Here is a 27,342-nt window from a genome sequence, read left to right on the forward strand (position 1 = left end):
ATCAATGATCTCGAGCTGAACGGATCAAAACTGAAAGTCACAAGAAAACGAGGACGCAATAAATAGCAGGTTCAACGTGTTCTTATTAATGCTTCATTCAGCTTCTTCGGCATCAACACTATTAGAACCTTTTCTCTGCAGAGTCTGCTGTTATCTTATTGTCCTCATCTTTGTTGGATTAGTTCTTCTCTGTGCTCACATTAGAACAAATCTTGAATGTTTTAATGAAAATACTCAACCCCCAGACTTTCAGCATCTGTGCAAATGCACTAGTAACAAACAGATCGGCCTGAAAACGAGTGCAAGCTACATTCTCTTAACATTTTACCAGGTCCAGCCGCCTGTTCACTGTTAAACTGTGAACTTTTAGAAATCCCCATGGCTCCAGGAAACTGGGGGATGTTTAGTATCAAGCACATGACGCCTGCTGTCCAAACTAGTGTTGCTAAGTTATCACCTGTTCTATAAATAAAAGTATAGTCACATATATCTGTCCACTGTAATAGACATAATGTGCTTTGTTCCTGTGTTCCTATTAAGTGTCTGTGGTTCCATCTCTGACTGAGGCTCCTTTTAGAGCTGCAACATATTTAAATGATGATTCTTATCAAACAAAAGCAAAGAGAAAAACATCATTGAACAGCTTCATCTCAGCGTTTCTGTGGTTCCGGCTAAGCCCGACCCATGTAGGTTTGGTTAACGTGGAGGTTCCAAGCAGAGGTTCCACATCTCTCAACAAAATCGTCGAAAAACAAGCAAACAAACAAGGAAGCACACGCTGATCCACATCGCACACTGCCACTTAGCAGACTTTGACTCTCATCTTCAGACTGAACTTTCGTGTGCGACCTGGTGGCATTTCAGAAAAGCTGTGAGTCATCTCGTCTGAATGCAGAGGGAAATTTCACCGCCTCTAATTTCATTACTGGATCACAGAGATTTGATAAACCTGCTCCCCAGGGGAGAAACTGGAGGCTCCGGCATAGACTCAGCGACGCAGGACAACAGCGCCGCCGTGTGGACGGATGCACAGCTGCACGTCTCACAACAAACTCCAGGCATGTGCAAATGACTGGAAATACTTTTATTAATGTTATCTTTTCATAACTTGATGAACAGTCATGTTATAAAAACCTGTGAATACACTGCCTTCATTTAGGTTCATTAGCGGAATTATAATTCAGAAATATGAAAATTTTACCAAAAAACTAAACCAACATGAACACAAACTAGATGTTAACTTGCAAACAGAACCAGGGGAGGTTCGGCTGACTCACCCAGCGGACGCGCCAGACACGTGGCATGGGAGCGGAGTTCACCTGTTTCCTTCACACACGACCGCGTGCCAAGTTTGAGGTGGAGAGTAGTGGCGCTAAAGCTTTAGCCGCTAAAACAATTAGCCTGCAAATACCTACAAACTATAAAGTCACACTACTACGAACCCATCTTTCAGCGGTTTCCAACCCTAGATAGACTTCCCGAAGCTTTCAGAGAATTCTTCTTTACAAATCTGGCCTTTATTATGGTGTATTTGTGATAGCAGAACACACCAGTGCCCATTAAATGAGCGTAACTCTGGTCCATGTAGCCAGAGAGCCGCCATCTTGGATTTGCTCGTTTACCTGCGCAACAGTTCGATGCTATAGTTAACAGTTAAAAAGACGCCGCAGGCTGAAATGCCCCAAATATGACTCATTTCTATCATTAACAAAAATAAATCAGCAAACTGAGGTGGCCGATTTCAATGCTGCTAAAATGAATAAATGATTACGTTCCAATCTGTTTCCTGCTGATCAGCTGATTGTCCCAGCTCTTAAAATCAGGCTTCCTGGTTGTGATAATCAAAAGTTTTGAACATGTATAAACGAAAATCAAATGCTATTAAATCATCTGATTGCCACCAATGGTAATGCTAGTACGATACACAGTAGCTGATGTAAATGTTGATAGAGCTTTATTTTATGATACTGTACGTGAGGCACCAAGAGGAAACATTAACAATGCATGCAAACTGATTCATATATTCAGTCATATGCACACAGTTAAAATATATTATTTTAAGACATTAACACAAACACTTTATTCATCACACTTGTCATCACAACCAGTCAGAATCTAAAGCATCTACAACATCAAAAGCTGCAGGGAACGACATTAAACCACAACAACTCTTCACAAATGTCATTTGAACATGCTTAGTGTGGTGTTGTGTACCAGGACAGAGACGAGAGCCAGGAGGAGGACGAGAAGCCGGCGGAAGCTTCAAAAACACTCCACAGCTCAGCCGGGTCATGGAAACTGCAGCGCACAAGGCTGGTGTGTTACTGGACTTTGGACTAAACCTTTGCCTTCGGACAAAGCTGCATCAGGAGTGAGGGAGGATGCAGGTTTAAATCCCTGCATCAGCCCTCACTCAGCTCACAGCACTGTGGACCTTGTGCTCTGCTAGACTTCAGTGATGAGGTGGCCTTTGTGAACAGTCGGCTGAGCTCCGCCTGCTTCTCGTCTTTAGAATTTGCAAACTGAAGGAATGAGGTACTAAATAAAACACGAACATAAAGACACAACAGCATCGCTCCCTCGGTCTGCATTCGCTGCGTAACAAGCGCCCACGCGGCCGCTCCTCCTCTTCCTGCGAGCGACAGTGGGAACGGCGCCAGGACGGACACGGACCCACTCAGTGTTTGGCCTCTCGGGGGTAAAACTCGGCCAAGGTGCTCTGAGGGATCCTCTTCAGCATCTCCTTGGGGAAGATCCTCATGAGCTGCCATCCGATGTCCAGAGTCTCAAACACGCTTCTGTTCTCATAGGCACCTGCACAGAAAGGCACACGCTGCTGAGCGGCTGCTGAGCAGCGGCGGCTGCTGAGCCCCGCCCTCATGCCCCACTGTACCTTGGGAGATGAAGTTTTTCTCAAACTTGGTCAGGAACTCCAGATAGAGCAGGTCCTCGGCCGTCAGCGCCTCCTCCCCCACCACGGCCTTCATGGCCTGGACGTCCTTCCCTATGGCGTAGCAGGCGTACTGCACAGACACACGCAGCACACGGACTCAGCGCCGGGTCCAAACTCCACCGCGCACGCGCGTACTCACCAGCTGGTTGGAGACGTCTGAGTGGTCTCTGCGGGTCATGCCCTCGCCGATGGCCGACTTCATCAGACGAGAGAGAGACGGCAGCACGTTGATGGGAGGATAGATCTGAGCGGGAGGGAACGAGGAGCCGATGACGCCCGGGAGCAAAGGCCAAAGGCGGTTCTGGCTGTGTGTGCGTTACCTGTCTGTTGTGGAGCTGTCTGTCCACGTAGATCTGCCCCTCGGTGATGTAACCCGTCAGGTCAGGAATCGGATGAGTGATGTCTGAGGGACAGAGCGCAGGGTTAGAGCTGGGCGCTAACGCGGCGGCGGCGGCGGCGGCTCCTCACCGTCGTTGGGCATGGTGAGGATGGGGATCTGCGTGATGGACCCGCTGCGTCCCTCCACTCTCCCAGCTCGCTCATAGATGGTGGCCAGGTCCGTGTACATGTACCCGGGGAAGCCTCGCCGGCCCGGCACCTCCTCTCTGGCTGCAGACACCTGAGACACAAAGCCACATTCACCCCTCTACTTCCTGTCACACTTCACAATAAAAGCACCGACGCCGCACCGACCTCTCGCAGAGCCTCGGCGTAGGAGCTCATATCGGTGAGGATGACGAGGACGTGCTTCTCACACTGATAGGCCAGATACTCGGCTGCCGTCAGAGCCAGACGAGGCGTGATGATTCGCTCGATGCTGCAGCAAAGACAAGAGTAAAGTACACGGAGGAGGACGCCGCCGCCTCCGGGTTCAGGAACCGGGCCTCGGGTCAAAGAATAAAACCCAGAGAAGGTTCATACGTGGGGTCGTTGGCCAGGTTCAGGAACAAGCACACGTTGTCCATGGACCCATTCTCTTCAAAGTCGGACTTAAAGAACCGGGCCGTCTCCATGTTCACCTGGAGGCAGAACGAAAGCAAAGCGTTAGTGTGGCAGATGTGAGTGTGCGCTCTGACGCCTCTGAGAGCGGCTTCGGACGTTATCCCGCCATTCAATGGTCATTATCAGTGGTTGTCAGTCCATACGTATGAGCCGGTAGGTGCCCATCTACCTGCTGGCAGCGGTGAATAGGTGCAGTAGGTCGCTGTCAATGATCCGTAAGGTTGATCACGGCTCGGATGATTTAACCTGCAGAGTCAGTAGGGGCGCTGTTGAGCGGTTGTTGTCCCGACGGGAGGATCGAAGTTTTTGATTTTGATTTATTAGCGAGCATAACTTAGCAAGTAGCTAGCGTTATTGTGTTAGCTAACTGTAACCTGAACCCCCCACCCGTTATTCAGCCCTAACCCTAACCACAATACCCTCTAAAGCTGCTTAACATAGCAGCTTAGCTAGCTGTTAGCTGTTAGCGAGGAGGCAGAGCAGGCACCTCCTGGTCCGTACGAATGCGCTGATAAGTTCTGATCAGCCCATTCGTTATAGCTGATAACATCCGAAGCGGGTGCCTCTGAGGACTCACCCCCATGGCTGCAAACACGATGGCGAAGTTGTCCTCGCTGTAGTCCATCACGTCTTTGGACTTCTTCACCAAACCGGCCTGTCGGCAGATCTGGGCTGCGATCTGACAGCATCAGTCAATGATTAGGAGGCGCCTGTGAATGGAGGATGGGACAGGTGTGCCGGTGCTGGTACCTCGTTGTGTGGCAGCCCTGCAGCAGAGAAGATGGGGATCTTCTGGCCTCTGGCGATGCTGTTCATGCCATCGATGGCAGATATGCCCGTCTGGATCATCTCCTCAGGGTAGATGCGACACTGGGGGTTTATCGGCTGGCCTGTCAACAAAACAGCACCCAGAAGATGAAGAGTGGCGGAGCGGGTCCGGGAGGAGCCCGGGAGGAGTCCGGGAGCAGCCAACCCACCCATGATGTCCAGGAAGTCTTCCGCCAGAACCGCCGGTCCCCTGTCGATGGGTTTCCCCGAGCCGTTGAACACGCGACCTGCAACACATCAGCATCAAAGGTCCGATTTCTGCAGCTTTCCTCAGCGGCGCCGGCGTGCGCGTACCCAGCATGTCCTCGGAGACGGGCGTCCTCAGGATGTCTCCTGTGAACTCGCAGCTCGTCTTCTTGGCATCGATGCCTGCCGTTCCCTCGAACACCTGCAGAGAGCAGCCAACGTGCGCTGTGAGCGGCAGAGAGGAACCGCGCGGCGCCGCTCGGCTCGGCTCAGACAGTACCTGCACCACGGCCTTGGAGCCCGTCACCTCCAGAACCTGGCCGCTCCTCCTGGTGCCGTCCGGCAGCGTGAGGTGGACGATTTCTGCGTACCTGGGGAACTGGCAGAGGACACGCATGACACACACGTGCGCTAGCAGCGAGCAACCAGCAGCGCAGCCACGTTTACCTTCACCTGGTCCAGAATCACCAGGGGGCCGTTGACGCCAGACACCGTTTTATAGGCTGAGGATGAAGAACACATTCATCAGAACTACTTTCCTCCTCATGCGAACGCACAGAACCTGCTCCTGTTGCTCCGACGGTTAATTCTAGTCGAATGGTACGTTATGAACGCCTCCGCGCTGCCTTCACGTGTCAAAGGGACGCAGGTCATGTGGCCTTTGCTTTATTAACCTTTGCTGCTGAATGGAAGCTGGGACTCAGCGTTTCTGACTCGCTATCGAACCCGTGTCAGTGATGCTTCTCTCTGGGTCAAACACAGCGTCCAGGCGCTGTTGCGTCATAATAATAATACCGATGACGTCTGTCTGTCTGTCGGTTCGCAGGCCTTCACAACAGCATCACTTTCAGGCTGATACGCAGATGGAACGGAACTCACTGAGGCGCGGCTGGGAGATGTAATCCCGGCTCACGGCCATCGCCTGCTCCCGGGCGGCGGCGGCGCTGGCGGCCGAGGGTCCCGTCGGTTTGCTGCCGCTGACGGCCGATGACAGCTCGCTCATGGCTCCGTTCACCATCCCTCTGAGCGCCTTCATCGCCATGTTTTACCTGGAGAAGCTGCAGCAGCGTCCGAGTCGTGACAGGCTTGGCGCATGCGCAGTTAGCACAGCAGCATCCTGCCGGAGGAGGGGGCTGGCGGAGCATTGATTGTAGCTGCGTATGATTGTTATTTACGGCTTTTCCTCGTGACATTTGTTATAAAAACGAACCTTGTGACGATTTGATGGATTTAAAAAGCAACTGATCAGAAAGAGAGCGCAGACGCATCCTAGCGGCAGCTCTGCATCGGTCCATAAAACAACACAGGATGGAAAACGGAAGAGAGGAGAAACGCACCAACAGACAAATAGTTGATAAAGAAGAACATACAACAAATGTAAACGTCCTTTAAATGTTTGTTAAGCAAGTGTCCACAGGCTGAATCTTACGGGTTCATAGTTTATTTCAGTCTACAACGTAAATGTTGTCAGAGGCAGAAACCTGCTTCTGAAACAAAACAATAGAAAACAGTCCAGTAAAAACAACAGCGACTTCCTGTCAAAGTGTTTGACCGACTTCAGGTCAGAACAAAAGGCACAATACGAAGCTACAAATGTCCAAATCCATGACGCTCCCTAAACACTGGTGTCTGCAGCTCAGTGAACATGGCGCTGAAACTAGACATCCGGGTCAAATGAACTCAGGTTCAGTTAAACCAGTCGCGAGTTTGCTCTGCGTTTCCTGTTAGCTTAAATAAAAGACTAGAAGAGATAAAAATCATCCGACCGTCAGTGAAGTGGTCACAAAACAACCTTTCTTTGTCTCGGCTCAACTGTACCAATCGCAGCACCAGACTGCCCTCAAACAGACATATGGTTCTGCTCGACTGCTAACGTTCTGTTCTCATAACACAACTTCTGAACTAATTTTCTGTTGAGAGAACATCTGACATCAACCCACATATGAGCTGGACTGTTCTTTGGGTCGGATTAGTACCGGTCATAGGTCCGATTAGGTCCGTTCACTCTGTAGTGGTGTCTCATTCTGGGACCGGACCGCTCCTCCTCGGCTCCATCATAGCTGCGGTTCTGGTGGGTCCAGTGTGGAGGAGGGCCCCTCCTGTCCTGCTGCGGACGGGGCGCTGGACCCCAGACCGGCTCAGGTGGAGAGTATCTGGACCTACTGCCTGCTGACATCAGAGGGCGGCTCTGCTGACTGGCAGTTTGGGGAGCGGCCCATCGATACGGCTGGAAGGGGGCTCCAGTGGGAGGGCACAGGAAGGGGGTGGGGAGTAACGGAGGGGTGGGGAGTAAGGGGGGGGTGGGGAGAAGGCTGTTGCGGGGAGGATGAGGGTGACGAAGAGGAAACGGCCTGCAGGAGCAGAACAGATGAGACAGAGAAGCTGATCAAGCATCAAAACATCAGCAGATTGAGCGAAATGTCAAACTTCCCGGACCCAGATCGGAGTCCGATTTCAGACTCGTGCAGTCTGCGACTCGGTGAGGGAACAGCTGAACAGAACCTCCTCCTCACCTGTGGTACCGCTCGCTGCGGCCGTCGGGCTGCAGCGGCGCGTTGCACGGCCGGTCACCAGCGCAGCCCCACTGAGGCGCCTGCTCGGACTCCTCCATCCCCACGTTGCTGATCAGAGGAGACAGACACACAATCAACGAACACGTCGGAACGCAGCAGCAGGTTTTCCAGAACAAACCACTAAAACATCTTAAGCTAAACGATGTCTGTGCCTCACCTCCTCTTAGGTCCAGTCTGAAGGTCTCTGAGATAGTTCTGCCTCTCTATCGCGTGGCCACGGGCCGAGTTGAACACTGGGAGCCAAAGCAACATTTTATGCTGTGTATTTTCAATTAAAGGTCCAACATCCCACAGGTCCAGCTTGGAATTTGGGAAGGCACCAGTACTCACATTCTATAGCATGCGCCGGATCCATTCCATCAACATCTATCAGGTACCTTTGGGTCAGACACAGCTGTTAAACGCTGCTCACAGCGACCGGTCCAAAAAGCGCCTCGTGTTTCAGTCAGCACATACCTGCAGATCAGGTACCCGGTCCGATTCAGCCCATGTGTGCAGTGGACTCCAATCAGTTTGTCTGTAAATGTAAAGCAGTAAACGTGGGTTACTTTACGGCCTCGCAGAGGAAGCTGTGTTTGGTTCCCTCAGATCAGAGTCTCACCGTTATCCCTGTTGTCGCGTAGGAACCGGCGTACGGCCCGTTTGAAGCTGAGGATGGTGTCATCACTTGGAATCTCGTGACCCATCGTGTAGATCTTCACAAACAGCAGTGACTCTGGTAAATCCTATGCATCCAGAAAGGAACTACGTGAACACTGCGAGCTGTAACCCGGACGTTAGCATTTCCATGTTCTGTGAGTCTTGGTACCTGTAGTTTGTAGTAGCGCGTGGTGAAGGTCAGGTCAATGACCAAACCCAGGTCTTGCTTTTGTTTCTTCAGTGCGTCCATCAGCTCCCAGGGGCCGAAGACGTCCGCTCCAGAAAGCTGCCGGTTCAAAGACTGAAGATAACACATTACATATTTATTACAGACTCACAACTGTGAAAAAGGGAAGGCCGGTGGGAGAGGCGTCGACCAGCTCACCTGTTTCAGGGGAACTTTGAAGGCAATGAATCTCGTTCCATCGAGTCTTCTCCCCACAGCTTTATAATCCAGCCACCTGGAGAAAACACTCAGACTGTCACTTCAGTCTAAAAGAAACTCATTTTATGGAACAAATACGGGGTGTGGATATGAAATCATTCTCGGGAATGATGAAATCATTTCTCAGTCTCAGTTGAATCATCTTCATTTAATCTACTTGGATCAGAGTGGGGGGATCACAACCGAGGAAGCAGCAGCGACTGGACAGATTCAATCACAGCCAGCCAATAAATATGACACGGTCTAGTCCTCAGCTCACAAACATTAGCGCACCCTTCTCACCTGTCGGGGATTCCGTTCTTTTTCTTGTTCCGAGACATCGTCCGTTTGTTTCTGTGAACGGCTCCACGAACAGCGCCGCAGTCCGTCGGTCGTTTACCCTGAAAGCGTCAGCAGCTGCTAAACGAATGCCCAGACACACTAAGAAACATCTCCTCGCACCTCAACACGACGGTTAGTCACGTTACAGTCACGGGAAGCTTCTCTGGAAGCAAAAGCGGCTGTCGCAGCTCCGGGCGCACGTTGATGACGTAGCAATACGTCACCGCTCAAACTTAGATGATTATGAACAGACTAGCGTTATAGGGCGGCACGGTGGTGCAGTGGAACCAGCGAGAAGGTTGTGGGTTCGACTCCCGGGGCAAACCGGGTGCCTTTCTGTGTTTGCATGTTCTCCCCGTGTTCGCGCGGGTTCTCTCCGGGTTCTCTCCGGGTTCCCCGGCTTCCTTCTCCGGTCCAAAAACGTGCGTTAGGTTGATTGGTCACTCTGAATTGCCCGCAGGTGTGTGTGTGTGTGTGTGTGTGTGTGTGTGTGTGTGTGTGTGTGTGTGTGTGTGTGTGTGAATGGTTGTCTGTCTGTGTGTGTGATGGATTGGCAACCTGTCCTGGCGACCCCGCCTCTCGCCCACAGACAGCTGGGATGGGCTCCAGCCCCCCACCCCCACCCGCGACCCCATGTACGGGATTAAGCGGAATAGAAGATGGATGGATGGACGGACGGATGAACTGATAGATGGATGGACGGACAGATAGATGAACTGATGGACGGACGGATGAACTGATGGATGGATGGACATACGGATGAACTGATAGATGGATGGACGGACAGATAGATGAACTGATGGACGGACGGATGAACTGATGGATGGATGGATGGACGGACAGATAGATGAACTGATGGACGGACGGATGGATAAACTGATAGATGGATGAACGGATGGATGGAAGGACGCACGGATGAACTGATGGCTGGATGAACTGATGAATAGATGAGCTGATAGATAGATGGACAGACGGATGGATGAACTGATGGACGGACGGACAGATGGACTAACGTTGTAAACACTGTCACAAATGAGCAGGTTCTGAATTTGTTGTTGAATATTTTCTACTGACTGTCTGTGGGCTTTAAACTGGCTGTAGACATGTAATAAACAAAGAATCTCAAAGATTCAGATCATCTGTAACTAAAGCAGTAATTACAGTACAAACCTTCTGTCCTAAGTCCTAAAACTGGAACCACACTAGAGTAAAAGCACTAACTAACTTCATGCAGTAAATGTGGTTTAGAATCACTGATCATTAATGTTTCCCACTTTAATGATACCAGAGCTTGTTTTAATGTCTGGTGGATGTAAATCTATCAAGTGTTTATAATCTAGCTTGGCATCTGCTGACGTCTGACTGGTGCAGAGATTACGTGAGTTTGGAGCAGCCGCCGATCTTAACATTGTGTTCATCGTCTCTGTCATGTAATTACACGACGCGTCTGAGCTCATAACACTCATCAGCTTCTGACTGACAGCTTCAGTCATGAGCCCTGATTCACTGAATGCAGAGTTCATAAGGGAGAAAAATCAGAAAGACAAGTCAGTCACAACCGAGCTGGTGAGCGGACCGGTCCGGCGCTGGGTTTGGGCCTATGGTTCAGTTTGGTCTCAGCCTGTTTTCTGATCTGCCATTAGGGACTGTGAAATTCCTGAAATTTCCCAGCAGCAGGATGATCTGACCCAAGATCACTTCCTTCATTTGCCTGTTACATCATGCCAGATTCTTGACGGACGAGCCTCAAGAATCTGGACTCCGACTGTCTGGGTGAACCTGGGCCCAGCCACAGACTTCCGGAACGCAGACGTGCTATACACAAAAATGCGTCAGGCGTTTTATCATGTGAACCATAACTGAGTTCATGAGCTGTATGCACCTGAGTCAGTTACAGCCAGTAATGATTACTTCTGTCACCGCCTCCCGTGACAGGATCTCCATATATGGGCAGACAAGACACATAAAGCCGCTCCACGACCCTGCTGCACCTGAGAGGCCCGATGGAGCGGAACAGGGCGCTGCTGGTGTCCGTGGAAGAGTTCCACCCCGGGGTGAGTCTGACTAGGAGGCCTGGCGCCGGGAGGGACGTGAAGAGACTGCACCGTATCCTCAGCAAACTGGGCTTCAAGGTGGAGATTCACAGCGACCTGAGCGGCGAGGAGACCTACGAGCTGTTCCTCAGAGGTAACGCAGACGCAGCTCGCGTTCAGGCTTCCACGGCATCTCTGGGTCAGGCAACGGCGCAGTGAGCGTCATCGTAGTCGGTTCAAACACCGTCACAAGCTTAAAGTAGCAATATCGCAGTAGTAAAACACTAAATGCCTTATTTGATGTGGTTGGAAACACCAGCACACCTTTAATTGTAATGTAGTTCAACTTTAACCATTAGAAAAGAGATTGATGTGGAAGAACAACCTATAACACTCAGCAGGTTGTGATTAATAAATCATGTTTATGTGCAGTCACGTGTTTCTAATTCTTCTGATATGTATGTAATAGTTTTCTATATTGTAACCTAGACTGTTCTAATTGACTGGAACTGACTCACGTTGAGTAAATGCATGTACTGTAGATAACAGGGAAGGAAGTAACTAACAGTCAGGAAAATATTACATCACAGAGCAAAGGAGCCGCCCACACAGCTCTTGTATAGGAGTCCACTGAAAGGGAACCCAGAACCTGGTATCTGGGAACCTGAAACCCAGAGCTCAGTGTGTGTGTTGCATAACTGAGTGTGTGTTGCTGCAGAGAGTCGGCGTCCTGTCAGAGACTGCTTCCTGGCCGTGCTGTCGTCTCACGGGGACGAGGGCTGTGTGTTCGGGGCTGATGGGAAACCTGTGTATCTGTCTCGTATCTTCGGTTGCTTTGACAACGAGCACATGGAGCCCAAGGCCAAAGTGTTTCTGATCCAGGTAGGAGGAGGACCAGCAGCAGCGGCTGCTCCTCCCACAGACTCCCACTCAGCTGTTGTGTGTGCAGGCCTGTCGGGGAGAGGCGGTGGACGGCGGCGTGGAGGTGGACTCAGGAGGCGACGCCGCAGGCTTCAGCATCCCACAGTACGAGTCTGTTCCCGTGGACACGGCCGTGATGTACGCCACCGTTCCAGGTGAGACCTGACCAGAACCGGCCTCCGTAACTTGTTTTACTCTTCTCCCCTTAAATCCTCACGCTCAGTCTTCTCTCAGGGTATGTTGCCTTCAGGAGTTTCTCTGGATCCGTGTTCCTCCAGACGTTCTGCGCTTTACTAGAAAAAGAGGGAAACCGGAACCTGGAGCTGACCCGCCTGATGACCCGGCTCTCCCACAGTGTGGCTTACGGCTTCCAGGCCAAAGGTCACCAGCTGGGAGGGAAGAAGGAGATGCCGTGTCTCCTGAGCCGGCTCACCAGGGACGCGTTCCCCTTCGCTGAGGCGGGGAAGGGGGGCGGAGCCACAGGGCTCTCCGCCAGGTCACTGCTGGGCCCCGAGGACGCGAGGAGGCGGACGCCCTCCATCAGCTGAAGTCTGCGGAGCCTCCAGAGCAGAACAGAGACCAGCCTGTCACGACTGAAACGTGTCTAACCTGTGTTTGTGATGTGGTTGTTGGCTGTATTTATGTCATGTAAAAGCTAATATTAAATTATTTAAACTATTAGCGTTGTTTTTTTAAGGCAGTCACACATAAGATCCAGTTTCGGGGTTGGTTTACAGGTCACGGGGGCTCCAGCCGAGACAGAGCTATGTGGGCGGGTCCTCAAGCTATGTGGGCGGGACACCGTTCTCTGTGGGCGGGGCCTCGGTTCTGGACAGTGGACCCTGATCTGGGTCAACTGGTTTGTCTGAGCTAATTTTTCCTGGTAAAGAAAACACTGAACAATCCTTCGCTTCTGTCAGATATAAACCAAAAACAAGGTTTAGTTACTTTAGATTCATTTGTTGTTTTACAGATGAAGCAACATCATATTGCTTCACTTTATTATGTCGTCGGAAACAAAAATCACAAACAGATAAAACCAACGCCGATGGTGACGTGTTAATAACTTGTACAAACATTTCATCACATCCTGCTGAATTTATCTGGCGTCACCAGATCATGAGATCTCCTACATGAACACTCAAATAATTTAGTATTCCAGTGGAACGGTTATTACTGATGATCATAACAGGCTAAGTCACACTCACTGACAGAACTACAGACGCTTCCTGAGCAGCTGTTTGCTGTTGTTTGTTTGTTCACGTGCGACTGTAGATTTGGTCAGTCTCTGTTCTGCTCTGGAGGCTCCGCAGACTTCAGCTGATGGAGGGCGTCCGCCTCCTCGCGTCCTCGGGGCCCAGCAGTGACCTGGCGGAGAGCCCTGTGGCTCCGCCCCCCTTCCCCGCCTCAGCGAAGGGGAACGCGTCCCTGGTGAGCCGGCTCAGGAGACACGGCATCTCCTTCTTCCCTCCCAGCTGGTGACCTTTGGCCTGGAAGCCGTAAGCCACACTGTGGGAGAGCCGGGTCATCAGGCGGGTCAGCTCCAGGTTCCGGTTTCCCTCTTTTTCTAGTAAAGCGCAGAACGTCTGGAGGAACACGGATCCAGAAGGGTTTGAGAAAGCTGCATAACCTGAGAGACGGAGACCAGTCACAGCTCAGACTCTCATCCTGGTTCAGAGGAACCAGATCAGAATCATTGTCACCAACTCAGTATGAGAATCTGTGTTTTGGGTTTGTTACACAGACACAGCTCGGTTCACCTGGAACGGTGGCGTACATCACGGCCGTGTCCACGGGAACAGACTCGTACTGTGGGATGCTGAAGCCTGCGGCGTCGCCTCCTGAGTCCACCTCCACGCCGCCGTCCACCGCCTCTCCCCGACAGGCCTGCACACACAACAGCTGAGTGGGAGTCTGTGGGAGGAGCAGCCGCTGCTGCTGGTCCTCCTCCTACCTGGATCAGAAACACTTTGGCCTTGGGCTCCATGTGCTCGTTGTCAAAGCAACCGAAGATACGAGACAGATACACAGGTTTCCCATCAGCCCCGAACACACAGCCCTCGTCCCCGTGAGACGACAGCACGGCCAGGAAGCAGTCTCTGACAGGACGCCGACTCTCTGCAGCAACACACACTCAGTTATGCAACACACACATCACAGCTGAAAACACAATATTTACTCAGATGCCGGTGACGGGAAGCATTTTTACATCAACGACAAAGTCTCGTCGGCTTGTTATTAGATCAGACCCAAATGACTCGACTCGTCATCATTATCTGCTCACTTCGTCTGATAAACAGCTGTAAAAGCCTGAACTTTCAGTTCAGTTGAAACTTTGTCCTCAGTGGCAGAAAAAAAACAGTGGCCTCATTTCAGAACAAATCTGTAGTCCAGATTCTATGGAGAAGGACTTGTCTATTGCGCTCAGTAGAATTGTTTGATAATTGTTCTAGATGTCTTTGCTTCCATGTCTCAGTCACTGAGTCGTATAGTCGTACTCCTAGTCGTGTTCTAACGGGTTCCGTTCCTGCCTGTATGTGGCGCTGTAGAAGGCCCAAGCAGCCACATGGGTTCTGGTCCTGGAGACGTGAAGACCCTTAATGGATTTTAGCTGTAGATGACCTGCTGCTCTGTGGTATAATACAGGTTTGAGGTTTTTGGGTTCTGCTACGTTAGTCCAGATGATGGACAAAGGTTCTACAGCCGCCTCCTGACTGAGGTGTGTGTCGTGCACTACCTTGTGTAAACAGTTGGTAGATCTCCTCGCTGCTCAGGTCGTTGTGCACGTCCACCTTGAAGCCCAGTTTGCTCAGGGTTCTGTGGAGCCTCCTGGTGTCCCACTTGGCCCCCGGCCTGTGGCCCAGGTTCACCCCGGGGTCAAACTGGGCCACGGAGACGATGACTGCGCTGTTGGCCATGTGAAGGAGCAACGGCTGGTTTCCACAGACGAACCTGCACGACTGTAGTTGTAGCCACACCTTTACCTGGAACCTCCTCCTCAGCTACCGGATCACATGCTCCACTCCTCCTCCTCCTCAGGTGGAGCAGCGGCCAACCCTCATCAGACCTAGTCACTACAGTAATAAACGGACGGCGTCATGTTTGATGGATGGAGCCAATAAACTGATCCTGCAACAGGATGACAGTTCTGTCTGCAGCAGATATCACTAAGCCAACATCCCATCATGTACAAAGACGTTTCTACATTTAGCACCTCCAGCATGCTCCTCTTGGTAATGATGATACACTGGTACCTAGGAGGAAGATTCAAGTTCAAAGTTCTGTCAGCTTTCAAACAATCATTTTTCAGCGTCCAATCAGAACTCGGTAAAGGTTTATTAACAGGAAACCAGGAAACAGATTTACAGTGAAAACATCCAGAACAAACTCCAGATGAAACACTCGCTGCCAACCACACATCAGGAAATGTAGAAAAATGACTTTTGATGAAGTAGTCAAATATTGACCAGTTATTGTCTGTTTATACTAATATAAAATGAGATCGACATATGAAAAGGATAAAAAACAAAAAGCTTATTTACAGCATTGATAAAAATACTTTGTTTTTCCACTGTCACAGCTGGTTGGTTCTCCTTAGAGACAGTGGCTGTGATTGGCTTAAGGCACCGTGAGAGCTCGCAGACGCAGAAGACGGAACAAGGAAAGGCTGGGAGAGAATAGGGGGAGGAGGGGGGGAGCCCCTGGGGGGAGCGGCCAGGGGTGGGGAGGTAGGCGTGTCCGAGGATGGCGTGGAGGCGCCTCTCAGGGAGAGGGGGGTCCGGTGGGGCTTGGTAGTGAGCGACAGCGGCTGCAGCTGCTCTGCGTAGGGCAGCGTGAGTTCAGTGTGAGTCGGCGCCGGGGCGGCGGGGGAGGCCAGCGCCGTGGTGGGCGTCGCCGGGGAGTCCAGCGAGGAGGCGGGGCTGGCCTGGGACAGGTGCGTGTGCGTCAGGTGGGACACGGTGTGAGGCTGCGTGGGGAGGGGGCGGGCACTCTGCGGCGGCGTCTCCTCGGGAGCAGGCGGGACGCGAGGCCTCTTGGGCTGAGAGGAGAAATCCTGGCCGGCCGCTGCAGGAGCTGCAGAACAAAGAGCACACGTTAAGGGGAGCAGCCACAGGGAGCGGCCGCTCAGGGAGGGCTCCTCACCTTCCAGCTGGCCGTCGCTCTTCGATCGCTTCCTCTTCTTCTTCTTGCCCTGAAACACAAACGGCGTCAGCGAGCGTCGGCCTTTGACCTGCTCTGCTGTGCGGCAGGAACACTCACGTAGTTGTCTCTGGCCGACCAGCCGGGGTAGAGCTTGGAGTGGAGCAGCCGCTCCTTCCGAGCCATTTCGTAGTATTTGGCCTGCTCCTCCTTGGACAGCGAGTGCCACTACAGAGACGACAGACACTCAGTACAATCAGTTACTTACCTGTAGAATACTACAGCTTCCTCCGCTTCCATAACGATGCGACACTCACCCTCTGTCCCAGTATCTGGTTGATGGTGGCGCTCTCCTTCACCTTGCACTGAGCCACCACCTTGGGCCTCTCCTCCCTCATGTACAGCATGAAGGCGTTGAGTGGCTTCTTGATGTGAGGCCTCCTGTCGTCCTCTCTCTCCCGTTGGGCGTCAGGCGTCGACTTTCTGCAGAGACAGTGAAACGAGGCGTCACAGCTTATCGCACTTTGAAGCTGCAGAGACAACAGACGTGAGGGCGCGCATTACCCCGGCTGGCTGCTGCTGCTTCCAGGCTCCTGCTTAACGGCTGTGGGGATGGCTGGGTGGGGAACAGACGGCTGAGGGGTCGACACCAAACGTGGAGAGAAGCTGCTCGACACAAGACTGACACAAAGACACGGGTTCATCATTAACACTGTCCAAATCCAAGTGTGAGGATTATAAAGGTCTCGTGATCCTTACCTAGACATGGAGGCGTTCATGGCCAGAGCAGGTGAGAAGCCTCCTGTAATGGGATACATGGGCTGCCCAGGCCTACGAGCAAAAACACGTGATGAAGGTGTAGTATTTGCATGGACGGGATCACAGCACGTGTGTACTCACAGCCATCCGAGGGCGTGTGGGATCTGAGCCATGCCTCCGGGGGACACGGGATAGCAGGCAGGGTGAGGGGTCCTGGACAGACCTGCTCCACGGCAGCAGAGGAGGAACAAGCATTTAGCCCTGCATTCAAAACGCTACGACGCCTCAGCCTGAGTCGACTCGTGTCTAGGTGTAAAAACACAGCTCAGGAGAAACCTGATGATCTGGTTTTATGCTCGTCTTCAGCATCTACTTTGTAACAAACATGGTTGAATTAGACTCATTTATGAAGTGTAGCTTCTAAACGTCTGGGAGGTGCTGGACTGGTCGGGTGAGGCTGGGAGGGGTACCTGCATCAGGAGAGAAGCCAGGTGAGGCCCTCTGAGGGGAGAAGGCCTCGGGGCTGTAGGACAGCAGTGGGTGGAGGTGGGTCACGTGGGGGTGCTGAACCACCGGGACTCCGTTTGACTGAAACACACAACAGGTGGCGTCAAATGGCACTGTCAGCAAAAGGCCACAAGGTGTCAGCCTTCATCAGATTGAGGCCTGGTCCACTTTGGTTCCTTCTACTTGTGGAAAAACGGGGTGAAAAACGAGCATGTTTCTTGGTTGTGGATGTTCAGGGCAGAGCGCCACTGTTGTAAAGGACTGAAGAAGCCGGAGCCAGACCTTCTGATAGAATCTGGACCAGAGGGTGACAGAGCTGCTGGTTCACGTGTTCTGGGCTTCAGGAACCAGTGACTGGAAAACACTGATGGGAGTTTAGTCTGAGTCACATTTTAACAGTGAAGGAGGCGATGGGCGAGTCCGTGCCATCACTGCTGCTCTTAAACCCACCTGACGAAGCTCATCCACATTCTAACAGTGACTGTGTCCATTGTGGAAACATATTTGCATCCTGACACAGACGGTTTCTGTCTAGTAAAATTAATGCTTTCACAGTGGAAAAATGTGACAGGCGGTAGTGAATGAAGCATCAACTCTGGCCTTGTTCAGGTTAAAAGCCAGATTCCTACTGAGGCATGGGTCCATGTGTGCGGTGTGGCTCTTACCAGGTGTGTGGGAGCAGAGTCTCTGATGGAAGACCTGCCAGGGACGTCGAGCAGAGGCCAGGGCAGGTACTGTGGGGGAGGGAGGTAGACTTCAACTTATGAGCACCATAAAACAGGACTGCAACAGTGAGTCGGTGTCAGCCTATTGCACATCTATCACTTTATACAGCAGCCAGTAAACATCTGGTTCTTCACAGCTGATCAGCAGGAGACCGTTCTGACTGATACGGTGCTTCTCCCAGTCGGACGCACCACCATCCATCTGTGCTAGGGCTGATTCTTATTGTAGTTAAGCAATAACCTGTATTTTACAAATGCAGTGATGAAGCATCAGCTCTAATCACCTTTTAAGACCGTCAGCAGGATCCCACCTGACCCGTAGACATCGGCTGCATGAATGTGTGCCGAGACAAAGACGCTCAGAAAGGCCTCTGGTGCCTATTCAGCTGCGAGGGACGTCAACAGACTCCCGACGGTGACCCTAGTCTTAACCCAAACACGGAGAGCATCCAAAGACGCAACGACAGTGGCTCCTGTGTCTCATCAGTGACACTTGAAGGGCAGAACCACCTGCACTCACTCACCTGTTCAGGCAGGTGTGATCACAGGCCACAGCTCGTCCTGTCGACCAGTCACATGAATTCTTGGTGGAGAATCCCCAAGATCATCACAAACGAGGGAGAAAAACCCACAGTGGTGTGTTTGCATGGAGACACAGATGACCCACGCGCTGCAGTGTCCATGAATGCAGCACACCAAACAGCTGTAGTGAGGCCAGACGTCAGTCTGTCCAGCAAGGACGACAACAACCAGGACGCTGCAAACACAAGAGGCACGACGTGTGCGACGGATGCTGCAGGAAACAAACGTCCTCAGTTCACACGAAACGAAACAACTAATTACATTTTCCTCTCAAAACGACTTATCTCCAGGCTCATCTCGTGTGCTCCAGACTAGCACAGACGCTCCCCACAGCTTGGAGAAAGAGAGGGACACACACACACACACACACACACACACACACACACACACACACACACACACACACACACACACACACACACACACACACACACACACACACACACACACACACACACACACACACACACACACACACACACACACACACACACACACACACACACACACACACACACACACACACACACACACACACACACACTTCACCCCGGCCCCCATTCAGAGGCCCGAGGAAGCTCTGGCTGAGTGTGCTAACTGGATCCAGCTGTTGAAAATACCAGAAAAAAACCCTATGTACACAGTCACTCACTCACTCACACACACAATCAGAGTCTGTTACTGAGGGAAGCATAAAATCAGTGTGTGACCAGAGGGAGCGGTTTCCAACTCACTGCTGTTTACGAAACAGGGCTCAGATTCAAGACAAAGGAACGAGCATCAAACCACAACTCGTTGGATTAAAACACATTCAGTGTCAAATGTCGAAGCCTTTAGTCCAGTAGGTCCGAGGTCCCGGTGCCGACAGAGGAAACGCTGCCAAGCCTACAGATTCTCCATGCCGTGTGTCCAGCCCAAAGTTTCTACTTGTAACAGTTTTTACAGCTGTTGTTGCTTTTCTTGCCCAACTCAACCAAACACTTTGTTCTTTGTTCTCAAGACCAGTTTCCTCCCAATGACTGAAACAGAGACGGACATATTGGATGACGCGTCTCCATCCTGGAAGCATTAACACCAGGGGTCACCCGACACTACAGCCTCCATGTTGTTTCACGTTACTTCAGAATTAACAAATGCTGAGTCTGCAGCACAAATCAGCAGCAAACAGACTGCGCTGGAGCATGTGATGCTGCGTTTGAGGAATTCTGGGAATTAGACCTGGTGCACACGCACACACACACACACACACACACACACACACAGTCAAGACAAACCTTTGGAAGCCAGTAAAAATGAAGCAAGCAACACATCAGACAGCCAGTCATCATCCAGCCACTCACTGCTGCTCAGGTGGGACCTGCTTTGAAGAGGTGTGTCCCTTCTTCCACTTGTACTACTTAAAGTGCTGCTGATGTGGAACTTTACTACTGGTCTGTTTGTTTTTATGTTGTGATGCAGACATGTGAATGAGCTGATGCCCTGCTTGGTTTCGTTTTATTAATGAGAGCTTAGACTAAACAGACGCCACCGACAGGTTACAGCTTGAGTCTGACTGGACTTAAATGCACCGTAGGGTTTTTAAATGACCAGTAATGAGTGTTGAACAGTCATGACCGTCCCACTGGTTGGACTGGTTGTGGCTCCTGACTGACTAAAGCCCAGATTGTGACTGTGGAAGTTCCAGTCGTAGACGGATTCATGGTTGTCGTTGTTGAGGATGTGGTCGACTTGTTCACACAAACCTTATTGGAATCCCGGACCATCGCTCCGAGCTCCACATTCTGATCAGGTTGATGCATCTGTGCAGTGTCGCAAACTATGTAGCAGGTTAACGACAACACGAGTAAGTGCATTACCCACAAACCACAGCAGCGGTGCGTGTCCCGGCGTGTCCGTCGTCTTGGCTGCACCCTGCTGTCATTTAGCACATATTCAGTTTTGTTCTGTACGAGGCTGCGTTGTCTAAACATCTACATTTAGTTGTGGCGTGTGTAGGTACAACACCCCGGTCACACCGGGTGGTGATTCCTGTGGTGTAAACGGGCAGCGGTGGCGTTTCGCTGCTCCCGTACAGTAAACAGCCTGTATTATGGTTCAGGTAGCGTCCACTAAAGATAGCCTGTTTACCTTCGCCTGCCTTCAGGCCGAGGCTCATCAACGCAGCGAACACAAGGTCTCCATTGTGCAAAGCCAGGCGCAGAGTGGGCAGACTGTGTTGTCACAAGGCGACATGAAGCCCCTGGGCCCAGAGTGTGTGGAGGAGCCACAGGCAGCGCGTTAGCTACAATGAGATGTTACGACCCCCCCACGGAGCCCAGCATTATGCCCATTCAGAGCCCGCTAATCACAACAATCACCCCCACACAAAGCCAAGGAATGCAGGTGTTTGTGCGAGTGGCCGGGTTGTGTGTTTAGCCTACATGTGTGTCTGGGCTTAATCCGCAGAGGAAAGATTTTCAAAACAAACCAGAGCAGGAAGAGAAGCCACACATCTGCGTGAGTGAGCTCAGCTCAAACTGGGACGTCCACCTGCCAGCGGATCGCTTAAATACACCGCAAGACAACTGAGAAAAGGCTCGTCGAACTGGTGCCTTGCCCAAAGGCTGAACATCACAGCTTAGAAGACCGGCACAGTAACCGTCAGAAAAATAAATGGATGCAACACAAATGAAAACACAGACTTGCCCACACAACAGCACAGGGACCACAACCAAGCACACAAGCAAAACCATCCACAGAAAGTTTGGCCGCATGTGTCCGACGTGGAGCTTCACAACCTCAGGCTGAACCACACACCTTCGTTCACCTCTGACTTCGAAGTCATGTCAACTTTCCCCTCAAATAATGCTTTGCCTAAACTTCTCCTAACTCCTCATTCTGCCGACAAGGCACTTTTCAGATTAGTGGCCACGAGTGCAGAAGTATTAAACCGCCAGCTAGTGTGCTCTAATCCACGCTGAGCCTCCGTAAGGCTGCAGGGCCCGGCAAACCGAACCCGCTGAGCAACTCGCAGCTCCAGCAGCTAATCTGAAACGCAGCCGCGGCCCTGATCAGCTCATTCCTGCTGCAGGCAACTGCACCAGCAGACTGTGTCCAGGCCTGTCGAGCCCTGTCCCATCACACGCCACCTCAGCGGCTCTCTCCCACACACACACACACACACACACACACAATCACAAGGGCCAGCTTCCAGGACAATAGTGAGTCACAGGCTCCCAGGTCTCAATTTGCAAAACAATAATACTCTCACAATGCGAAGCAGCTAGAACCTGTCACCGGTTGTTGTGATAGTCGGAGTTTTGAGTTACCCCTGAACGAGTTCAGCTACATGACATCAGCGTCTCTACACTTGTGCTGCAGCCACGGTCCCTTCACTACACAAACAGGCAACAGAAGCCGAGTGGAGGACGTTATCTACACAAGGCACTGGTCGAGCCGGTCTGAAGCTCAGCACGTTCAGTGTTACTGAGATGCACTGTTCTCGCTGCGGAGTCTGTCTCACTGCTTATTGTGAGCTGCGCGTTGGTAACCTGACTCTGAAACTCCTCCTGGGACTAAGTGTGACTGCAGCTGTAAAAGTTTCTACAAGTCAGAGCTGCAAACATCAGCTTCTCCGTGGAGGTTTTTTCTTCCTGGACGTCTATTATTTTATCACACAGTGACTTGTTGAACTAATTCTGATGATGGTCTGGTTATATCTGTGCCTGTCTTCATCTTGTCTCAGACGTGTAATTCTCGTGTGACCGTGTGTTGCCTTACCGTGCGAGCGCCCGACGCCAGGGCCCCGTTGGCGAGGTAGGGACTGCAGAGGTTGCTGAGGTCTGGGATCATGAAGAAGGGATAGCCGACATATGGAGAGGGCTGGAAGAGGCCTCCATCCTGCTGCCTCCTCAGCACTGGAAAACAGGTTCACCATCAAACTGTGCAACAATGTGAATGATTTGAACACGAGACTCTCAAGAAGCACAGACATGTACTTCAGAGTGTGTGGCCCCTAAAGAACAGTAATGTGACGTGGGTCACTGCAACCTAGACATTAAGCCACATACCCAGAGATGCCTTATAGGAAACTAACAGTTCAGTTGTCACCAGACACAGCATTAGGTGATGTGTTAATAGAAGTGATCACTGACACTTCCTCCATCCCTTCATCATTAGCAGCTGACTGAGATCCTATAGTGTGAATAAACATTTAACCATCACCTGAAAACATCACCAACACAGCCTGCAGCAAACAAACACACAGCGTCTATTCATGAGCAAACCCTCGGTCTAATACTCCAGAACTAGGTTGATTCTGTGCACCACAGTCTTCTGCAGATCACTTCAAGCTCTGACATCATCTCAGGCTGCAGGTGGAGATTTTGAATGATTTTTCATCTCAGGGAGCTGTAAAGTCTAGATTCTGGAACGTTTTAATAATAATGCTCGCCTGGATTTTAGCCTTTAGATCTTCTAATACCCAAAAATGCAAAGCATCTTTTTAGGAGCAACATCCATAAAGATCAAAGACACCTCCTGAGATGTAGCGTGCACAGTGAGGAGCAGACATCAGCTCGGATGATGGGGAGCAGCCACAGCTCTGTGACGCTGTTGACACCAGCCTGATCGCTGCCGACAGCTGTTGGCTGGTGCACAAACCGTCCCCTCCACTCCCAGTACTTCTCCCAGTTAGGCAGAGAGCATCGCTTCAGTAAACAGAGCTCGGAGCGGTTGGTCCTGTCCCTCTGCAGCTTCACAGCATTTTCATCCCTTTGTAGTGAACCACCGTCAACTGGAGCTCTGAGACCTGGAGGACTTTCACTGTAGCTTCTGGTGCACAACTCTTCCAGATGACATCGGCTGGTCTGATCAACAACTCTTTCAGATGACGTCATCTGGAGCCGATATTCAGCAGATGATGTACTGTTACCAACCGAGCTGACAGGTTTAGAACCCGTGCGTTCGTCGTCAGGTTCGAATGGTGCCTTAATGACTGGGACACAACTTTACTGAAAGCAAACACTCCAGTGAGCGCTCCCACCTTCCTCCACCAGCCGGCTGTGTGTGGCCCTGGTCTCCGGGTCAGGACCGGGCTTGGGCCGCCTGTCCGCCTGCACACATACACACAGGTACACACAGGTACACAAAGCCCGGTGAAAACCAACCACAAACACGCGATCTCGCCTGGAGAGAAGTGGCTTCTGTCATTTGTGATCATCGAACTCACCTCCGAGTCCGAGCTGCTGTTGGTCTCGGACTCGTTGACCAGCGAGGACTTGACATCGTCCAGGTCCCGCTCGGCGGACACGTTGCGCTTCTCCTCCTGCTCCCCTTCGTCTTTGAAGGCGATCAGCTCGTCGTTTGCTCCCAGATCGTCCCCGTCGCCCCCGTTTAGCTGCGGCATGGCTGGACCTTAGCTGCTGCGGCTAACGGTGAAGCCGAGTTCTGGGACCTAACGTTAACTTACGGTGTTAAAAACAACAACCTACAAGAGTTAAAAACCTTCCGGAAAACGCTGCGCTCGCGTTAACTGCGTGTTAAACGCATCACGGTTCGCGCTCTCGTGGAGTTGGGCGCAGTTTTGCCTTTTGGTGCGTCAGAAATGAGAAGAGTCGCTAGCAAACATGCTAGTTAGCTTCTTGCTGCGTTCAGGGACCTTTCAGCTTCTGGCGTCGAATTCCTGAGGTGTGGAAATCCTCCTCAAGTTCGTTTCCACACAAAACAACACACGCAATGCAAACTTTGAAATTCTAAACAACAGAAGTATTAATTAGTACTTCTGAACCACTTCTGTTGACATTATAGAACCGAGCGCAGTCCGTTCGAATGAAAAGTTTGCGTTCCCTTCACGGCCCGAACTCCAATGGAAAAAGTAGACTTTTAGCTGAACTTCTACATCGCTACATTTAAACTGCCATAATCCTCAAACGTGCAGCGGATGTTTCCGCATTCCGTGATCTTTGCTGATTCTGGAGGTTCGGTGCGGTGCGGTGCGGTGCGGAGGCGTGGGAAACAGACGGGCTGCTCGGCGTCTCACAAGCGCACTGGGAGGAAAAGACGGCGGGGCAGTAGAGGACGAGGGGGAGGATCGGGATCTTCACTGAGCCTGGGTCAGTTTACAGAGCGCCGCGTGCGCAGAAGAGCGATCTGAGCCGACCCCGAACCGGACTCAACAGGTTGATGGCGCTTGTTTGAGAGGGGAGCTGCACGCAGGCCCGCGGGTCCAGCCTTCACGTCTAACCCCAGAGGAGGAACCTGAAGGAATTCAGTAAAACTCTTAAACATGTTGCGTGGCTTATTTTCATTGTTCACTGTTTTAAATGTCTGTTTTAATTTTATTCTATTGTTCAGACTTTTATTTTACAAATTTAACAAGATATTATACATTTACACTGAATTTTAAACATTTAAGAAATTATACAGTCAAATTGTTTACATTTTATTATCTAATAATAGCTTCTTGCAGTATAGTTTACTATATATTTTAAATATAATTTACTTACAAGACTACTTTTTAACAAACAAACGTATTTCTTTCCTTAAGGCAGAAAGGAGCCTCCATGCTATGAGGCCGTTGAAGGAGCAATTAGGCACTTGAATGTTCTCATAAGAAAACTTCATTTATCAAACTGGAACAACTAGTAAATTACCTGATCAAAATGGGAAATTGTAGTCCTGCAGCTCTGCAAATCACAACAAAACACACAAAAATATAAAATAAACATTTAACACAAGTTAAACTTGGCAAATGTTTAAAGTAGTGATATAATGTATGGCACAGCCTAAATAATATAGAGATACATATACAAATTACAATAGTTAATTAATTAACTCATAATTAATAACAATGACAAGATTGTGGGTTTATATAACCATTTTTAATGTTTTTATTTAACCTATATGCTCATGATTCTACGTCATTCATGTGGTTTGATGCCATTTTATTGTCTGTAATAATATCATAATAATACATTTTATACATGATTAAAGAAGTCTGAAAAAAGAAACATGCACATACATAATTAAACACACACATCAGCATACACATTACTTCTCCTACTTGCAACTCAAAGGTGAATCCCCTGTTGAGAGAAAGCTGGTGGCAATTAGTATCCATTGCCTTGTCACCCCCCTCTGAGTCTTTGTGGCTGCTTTCTCCTCTTCTCCAAGGTTGTTCTGCATTCTCTTTATCCAGCCTGCCTCCAAGTGGCACATTTATAAACTGCTAATGTATGAAGAAGCTTAATCCTGGCTGACTTTGAATTGAGCTGATCCACATAATGAACTATGTTGGTGCCAAAGTCTGAGCTAGAGCAGAAAAAGAAGATGAGTGTCCAGAAACATGTGACACCGATTATGACATCGATTACTCAAACTCTATATTTGATGAAGTAGCAAGGCATCAAATGTTGAAAGTGAGGTTAATTAAATGCTAGAAACCCATTTCAGGTTAGTAGATCCTAAAGGTATTTTTAATGTTATTTATTCAGACTCTGTCCATGACTTTCTCTTATCTGTCCAATCCGACCATCTTTGAGTTTCCTCCATTAAACACAGAAAATAAACTCGCCTGGAAACAAAGGAGGGATTTCCTCCACACCGACAGACTCTCAGCCAGTAACACACACACCGCATGTGCTGAGCACAAGGTCACAGCAGCCTGCAGAGCTGTGACTGCAGTGGAGGCAGCAGAGTTCTAGAGTTTGAACAGAGCGCAGCAGGAGCGTTCGCTGTCCCCAGGCCCAGCTTTGACTCCTGGGACGCCATCTTCTAATCTCCTCCTGCTGATGTGTTGAGCCTCCAGCCGACTGGTCGGAGCTCATCTGCCGGCCGGGCTGCAGGGCCCTGTTAGGATCATAATGGATTCTTAGACCACACATTTCAGCACCGGCTCCAGTACTAGAGTTCAGTGGGAACACGGGTGGGTTTCGGGTCCGTAACCTCTTTTCCTGCTTGTAATGGTGCGAATGAAACTGGAGCCTTGGGCGTATTCCCGACTCCAGATGTGGTATTTCTCTTTCTCGCTGCAGCACAGCAAGGATGTTTAACTCAATCTGAGCTTCATGTCAGATCAGGAACGGGAGGATTTGATACAGCTAATATGCACCAAGTTCATTTCTCACTTTAACCTCTGTAGCACAAAATCATAATAAAAACCATAGGAATCCAGAACCAGTGGACAAAGACAAACCTGATGCTTGTAGTGAAAGTGCATCAGACGCTGTCTGCCATGCTTGTTCTATTTGTTCCAGATCACGTCAATGGTCCTGGATCTCTGCCTGGTTACAACGTTGTTCAAGTCAATAAATAATAATCTAATAATAAATACAGTTGTGTTTCAGAAGCTGAATGTCGGTGTGTTTGTGACCTGTGTTGGCAGAAAACATCTGCTACGACACGAGGGTGATGAAGCTTCAGGCTGTGGTAGACAGCGTAGACACTGTGAAAGCACAGATCAGCTAGAAATCAGGAGAATTCACCCTCATGACTTCAGGTCTTTCTGTCAGTGGATTCCAACATATTGAATTTAGCACAAGAAAACATCCACGCACTTACATCAAGTGGTTCTGGACTGAGGTCATCAGCAGCTGGTGAGATGTTGGACAGCTGCACCTGGAGCTGTGAGGACGCTGTGGAGTAAAGTAAAGCAGTAGAATCCTGGGACTGATAAATGGAGACGTGTTCTGTCACATGTCACTAAACAAAGCTGGTTTAACATGGAGTGCTGGACTTGGTATTCACAGGC

The 27,342-nt window shown here is 50.5% G+C and overlaps 5 protein-coding genes and 1 long non-coding RNA gene across 9 annotated transcripts; 1 reads left to right on the forward strand and 5 right to left on the reverse strand.

Moving 5' to 3' along the window:
- Nucleotides 1-1,937: 1,937 nt before the first annotated feature.
- atp6v1b2 (ATPase H+ transporting V1 subunit B2) lies at nt 1,938-6,068 on the reverse strand. Its single transcript, XM_029168153.2, has 14 exons — nt 5,849-6,068; nt 5,417-5,472; nt 5,250-5,348; nt 5,078-5,171; nt 4,933-5,010; nt 4,706-4,845; nt 4,533-4,634; nt 3,875-3,972; nt 3,647-3,770; nt 3,422-3,572; nt 3,274-3,356; nt 3,093-3,197; nt 2,894-3,023; nt 1,938-2,814 (listed from the first exon to the last, which is right to left on the reverse strand). Exons 1-14 carry the CDS (start codon nt 6,009-6,011, stop codon nt 2,678-2,680), a joined length of 1,560 nt encoding a protein of 519 aa, XP_029023986.1. The 5' UTR covers nt 6,012-6,068; the 3' UTR covers nt 1,938-2,677.
- A 320-nt stretch (nt 6,069-6,388) lies between these two features.
- dusp11 (dual specificity phosphatase 11 (RNA/RNP complex 1-interacting)) lies at nt 6,389-9,181 on the reverse strand. Its single transcript, XM_029168156.3, has 9 exons — nt 8,909-9,181; nt 8,567-8,642; nt 8,351-8,482; nt 8,144-8,267; nt 7,999-8,059; nt 7,873-7,919; nt 7,700-7,775; nt 7,483-7,590; nt 6,389-7,320 (listed from the first exon to the last, which is right to left on the reverse strand). The coding sequence occupies exons 1-9, from the start codon at nt 8,944-8,946 to the stop codon at nt 6,939-6,941; spliced, it is 1,044 nt and encodes a 347-aa protein (XP_029023989.1). The 5' UTR covers nt 8,947-9,181; the 3' UTR covers nt 6,389-6,938.
- Nucleotides 9,182-9,218: 37 nt separating this feature from the next.
- On the forward strand, nt 9,219-12,580 carry LOC114866430 (caspase-3-like). Of its 3 annotated transcripts, XM_029168158.3 has the most exons (5): nt 9,219-9,369; nt 10,883-11,134; nt 11,699-11,862; nt 11,930-12,056; nt 12,136-12,580. In XM_029168158.3, exons 2-5 carry the CDS (start codon nt 10,951-10,953, stop codon nt 12,447-12,449), a joined length of 789 nt encoding a protein of 262 aa, XP_029023991.1. In that variant the 5' UTR covers nt 9,219-9,369; nt 10,883-10,950; the 3' UTR covers nt 12,450-12,580. The 3 variants fall into 3 exon arrangements, with proteins under 3 accessions (XP_029023991.1, XP_055369358.1, XP_029023995.1); XM_055513383.1 differs by lacking the exon at nt 9,219-9,369 and having other exon boundaries at nt 9,400-11,134; XM_029168162.3 differs by lacking the exon at nt 9,219-9,369 and having other exon boundaries at nt 9,400-11,134; nt 12,180-12,580.
- A 57-nt stretch (nt 12,581-12,637) lies between these two features.
- Nucleotides 12,638-15,109, reverse strand: LOC114866431 (caspase-3-like). Of its 2 annotated transcripts, none has more exons than XM_029168165.3 (4): nt 14,639-15,109; nt 13,856-14,019; nt 13,662-13,788; nt 12,638-13,487 (listed from the first exon to the last, which is right to left on the reverse strand). In XM_029168165.3, exons 1-4 carry the CDS (start codon nt 14,817-14,819, stop codon nt 13,309-13,311), a joined length of 651 nt encoding a protein of 216 aa, XP_029023998.1. In that variant the 5' UTR covers nt 14,820-15,109; the 3' UTR covers nt 12,638-13,308. The 2 variants fall into 2 exon arrangements, with proteins under 2 accessions (XP_029023998.1, XP_029023996.1); XM_029168163.3 differs by having other exon boundaries at nt 12,638-13,531.
- A 104-nt stretch (nt 15,110-15,213) lies between these two features.
- On the reverse strand, nt 15,214-24,800 carry LOC114866425 (transcription factor 7-like 1-B). The gene is made up of 12 exons (XM_029168152.3): nt 23,824-24,800; nt 23,638-23,707; nt 22,374-22,510; nt 17,973-18,041; nt 17,271-17,388; nt 16,942-17,023; nt 16,801-16,872; nt 16,606-16,722; nt 16,359-16,524; nt 16,162-16,269; nt 16,045-16,093; nt 15,214-15,975 (listed from the first exon to the last, which is right to left on the reverse strand). Exons 1-12 carry the CDS (start codon nt 23,998-24,000, stop codon nt 15,476-15,478), a joined length of 1,665 nt encoding a protein of 554 aa, XP_029023985.1. The 5' UTR covers nt 24,001-24,800; the 3' UTR covers nt 15,214-15,475.
- A 794-nt stretch (nt 24,801-25,594) lies between these two features.
- Nucleotides 25,595-27,300, reverse strand: LOC129604929 (uncharacterized). The gene is made up of 4 exons (XR_008696280.1): nt 27,153-27,300; nt 26,965-27,036; nt 26,788-26,875; nt 25,595-26,441 (listed from the first exon to the last, which is right to left on the reverse strand). It is a non-coding gene; the product is annotated as an uncharacterized LOC129604929 (long non-coding RNA).
- Nucleotides 27,301-27,342: the final 42 nt, after the last annotated feature.

This window comes from Betta splendens, chromosome 12 (assembly GCF_900634795.4).
Source record: "Betta splendens chromosome 12, fBetSpl5.4, whole genome shotgun sequence".
NCBI lineage: Eukaryota > Metazoa > Chordata > Actinopteri > Anabantiformes > Osphronemidae > Betta > Betta splendens.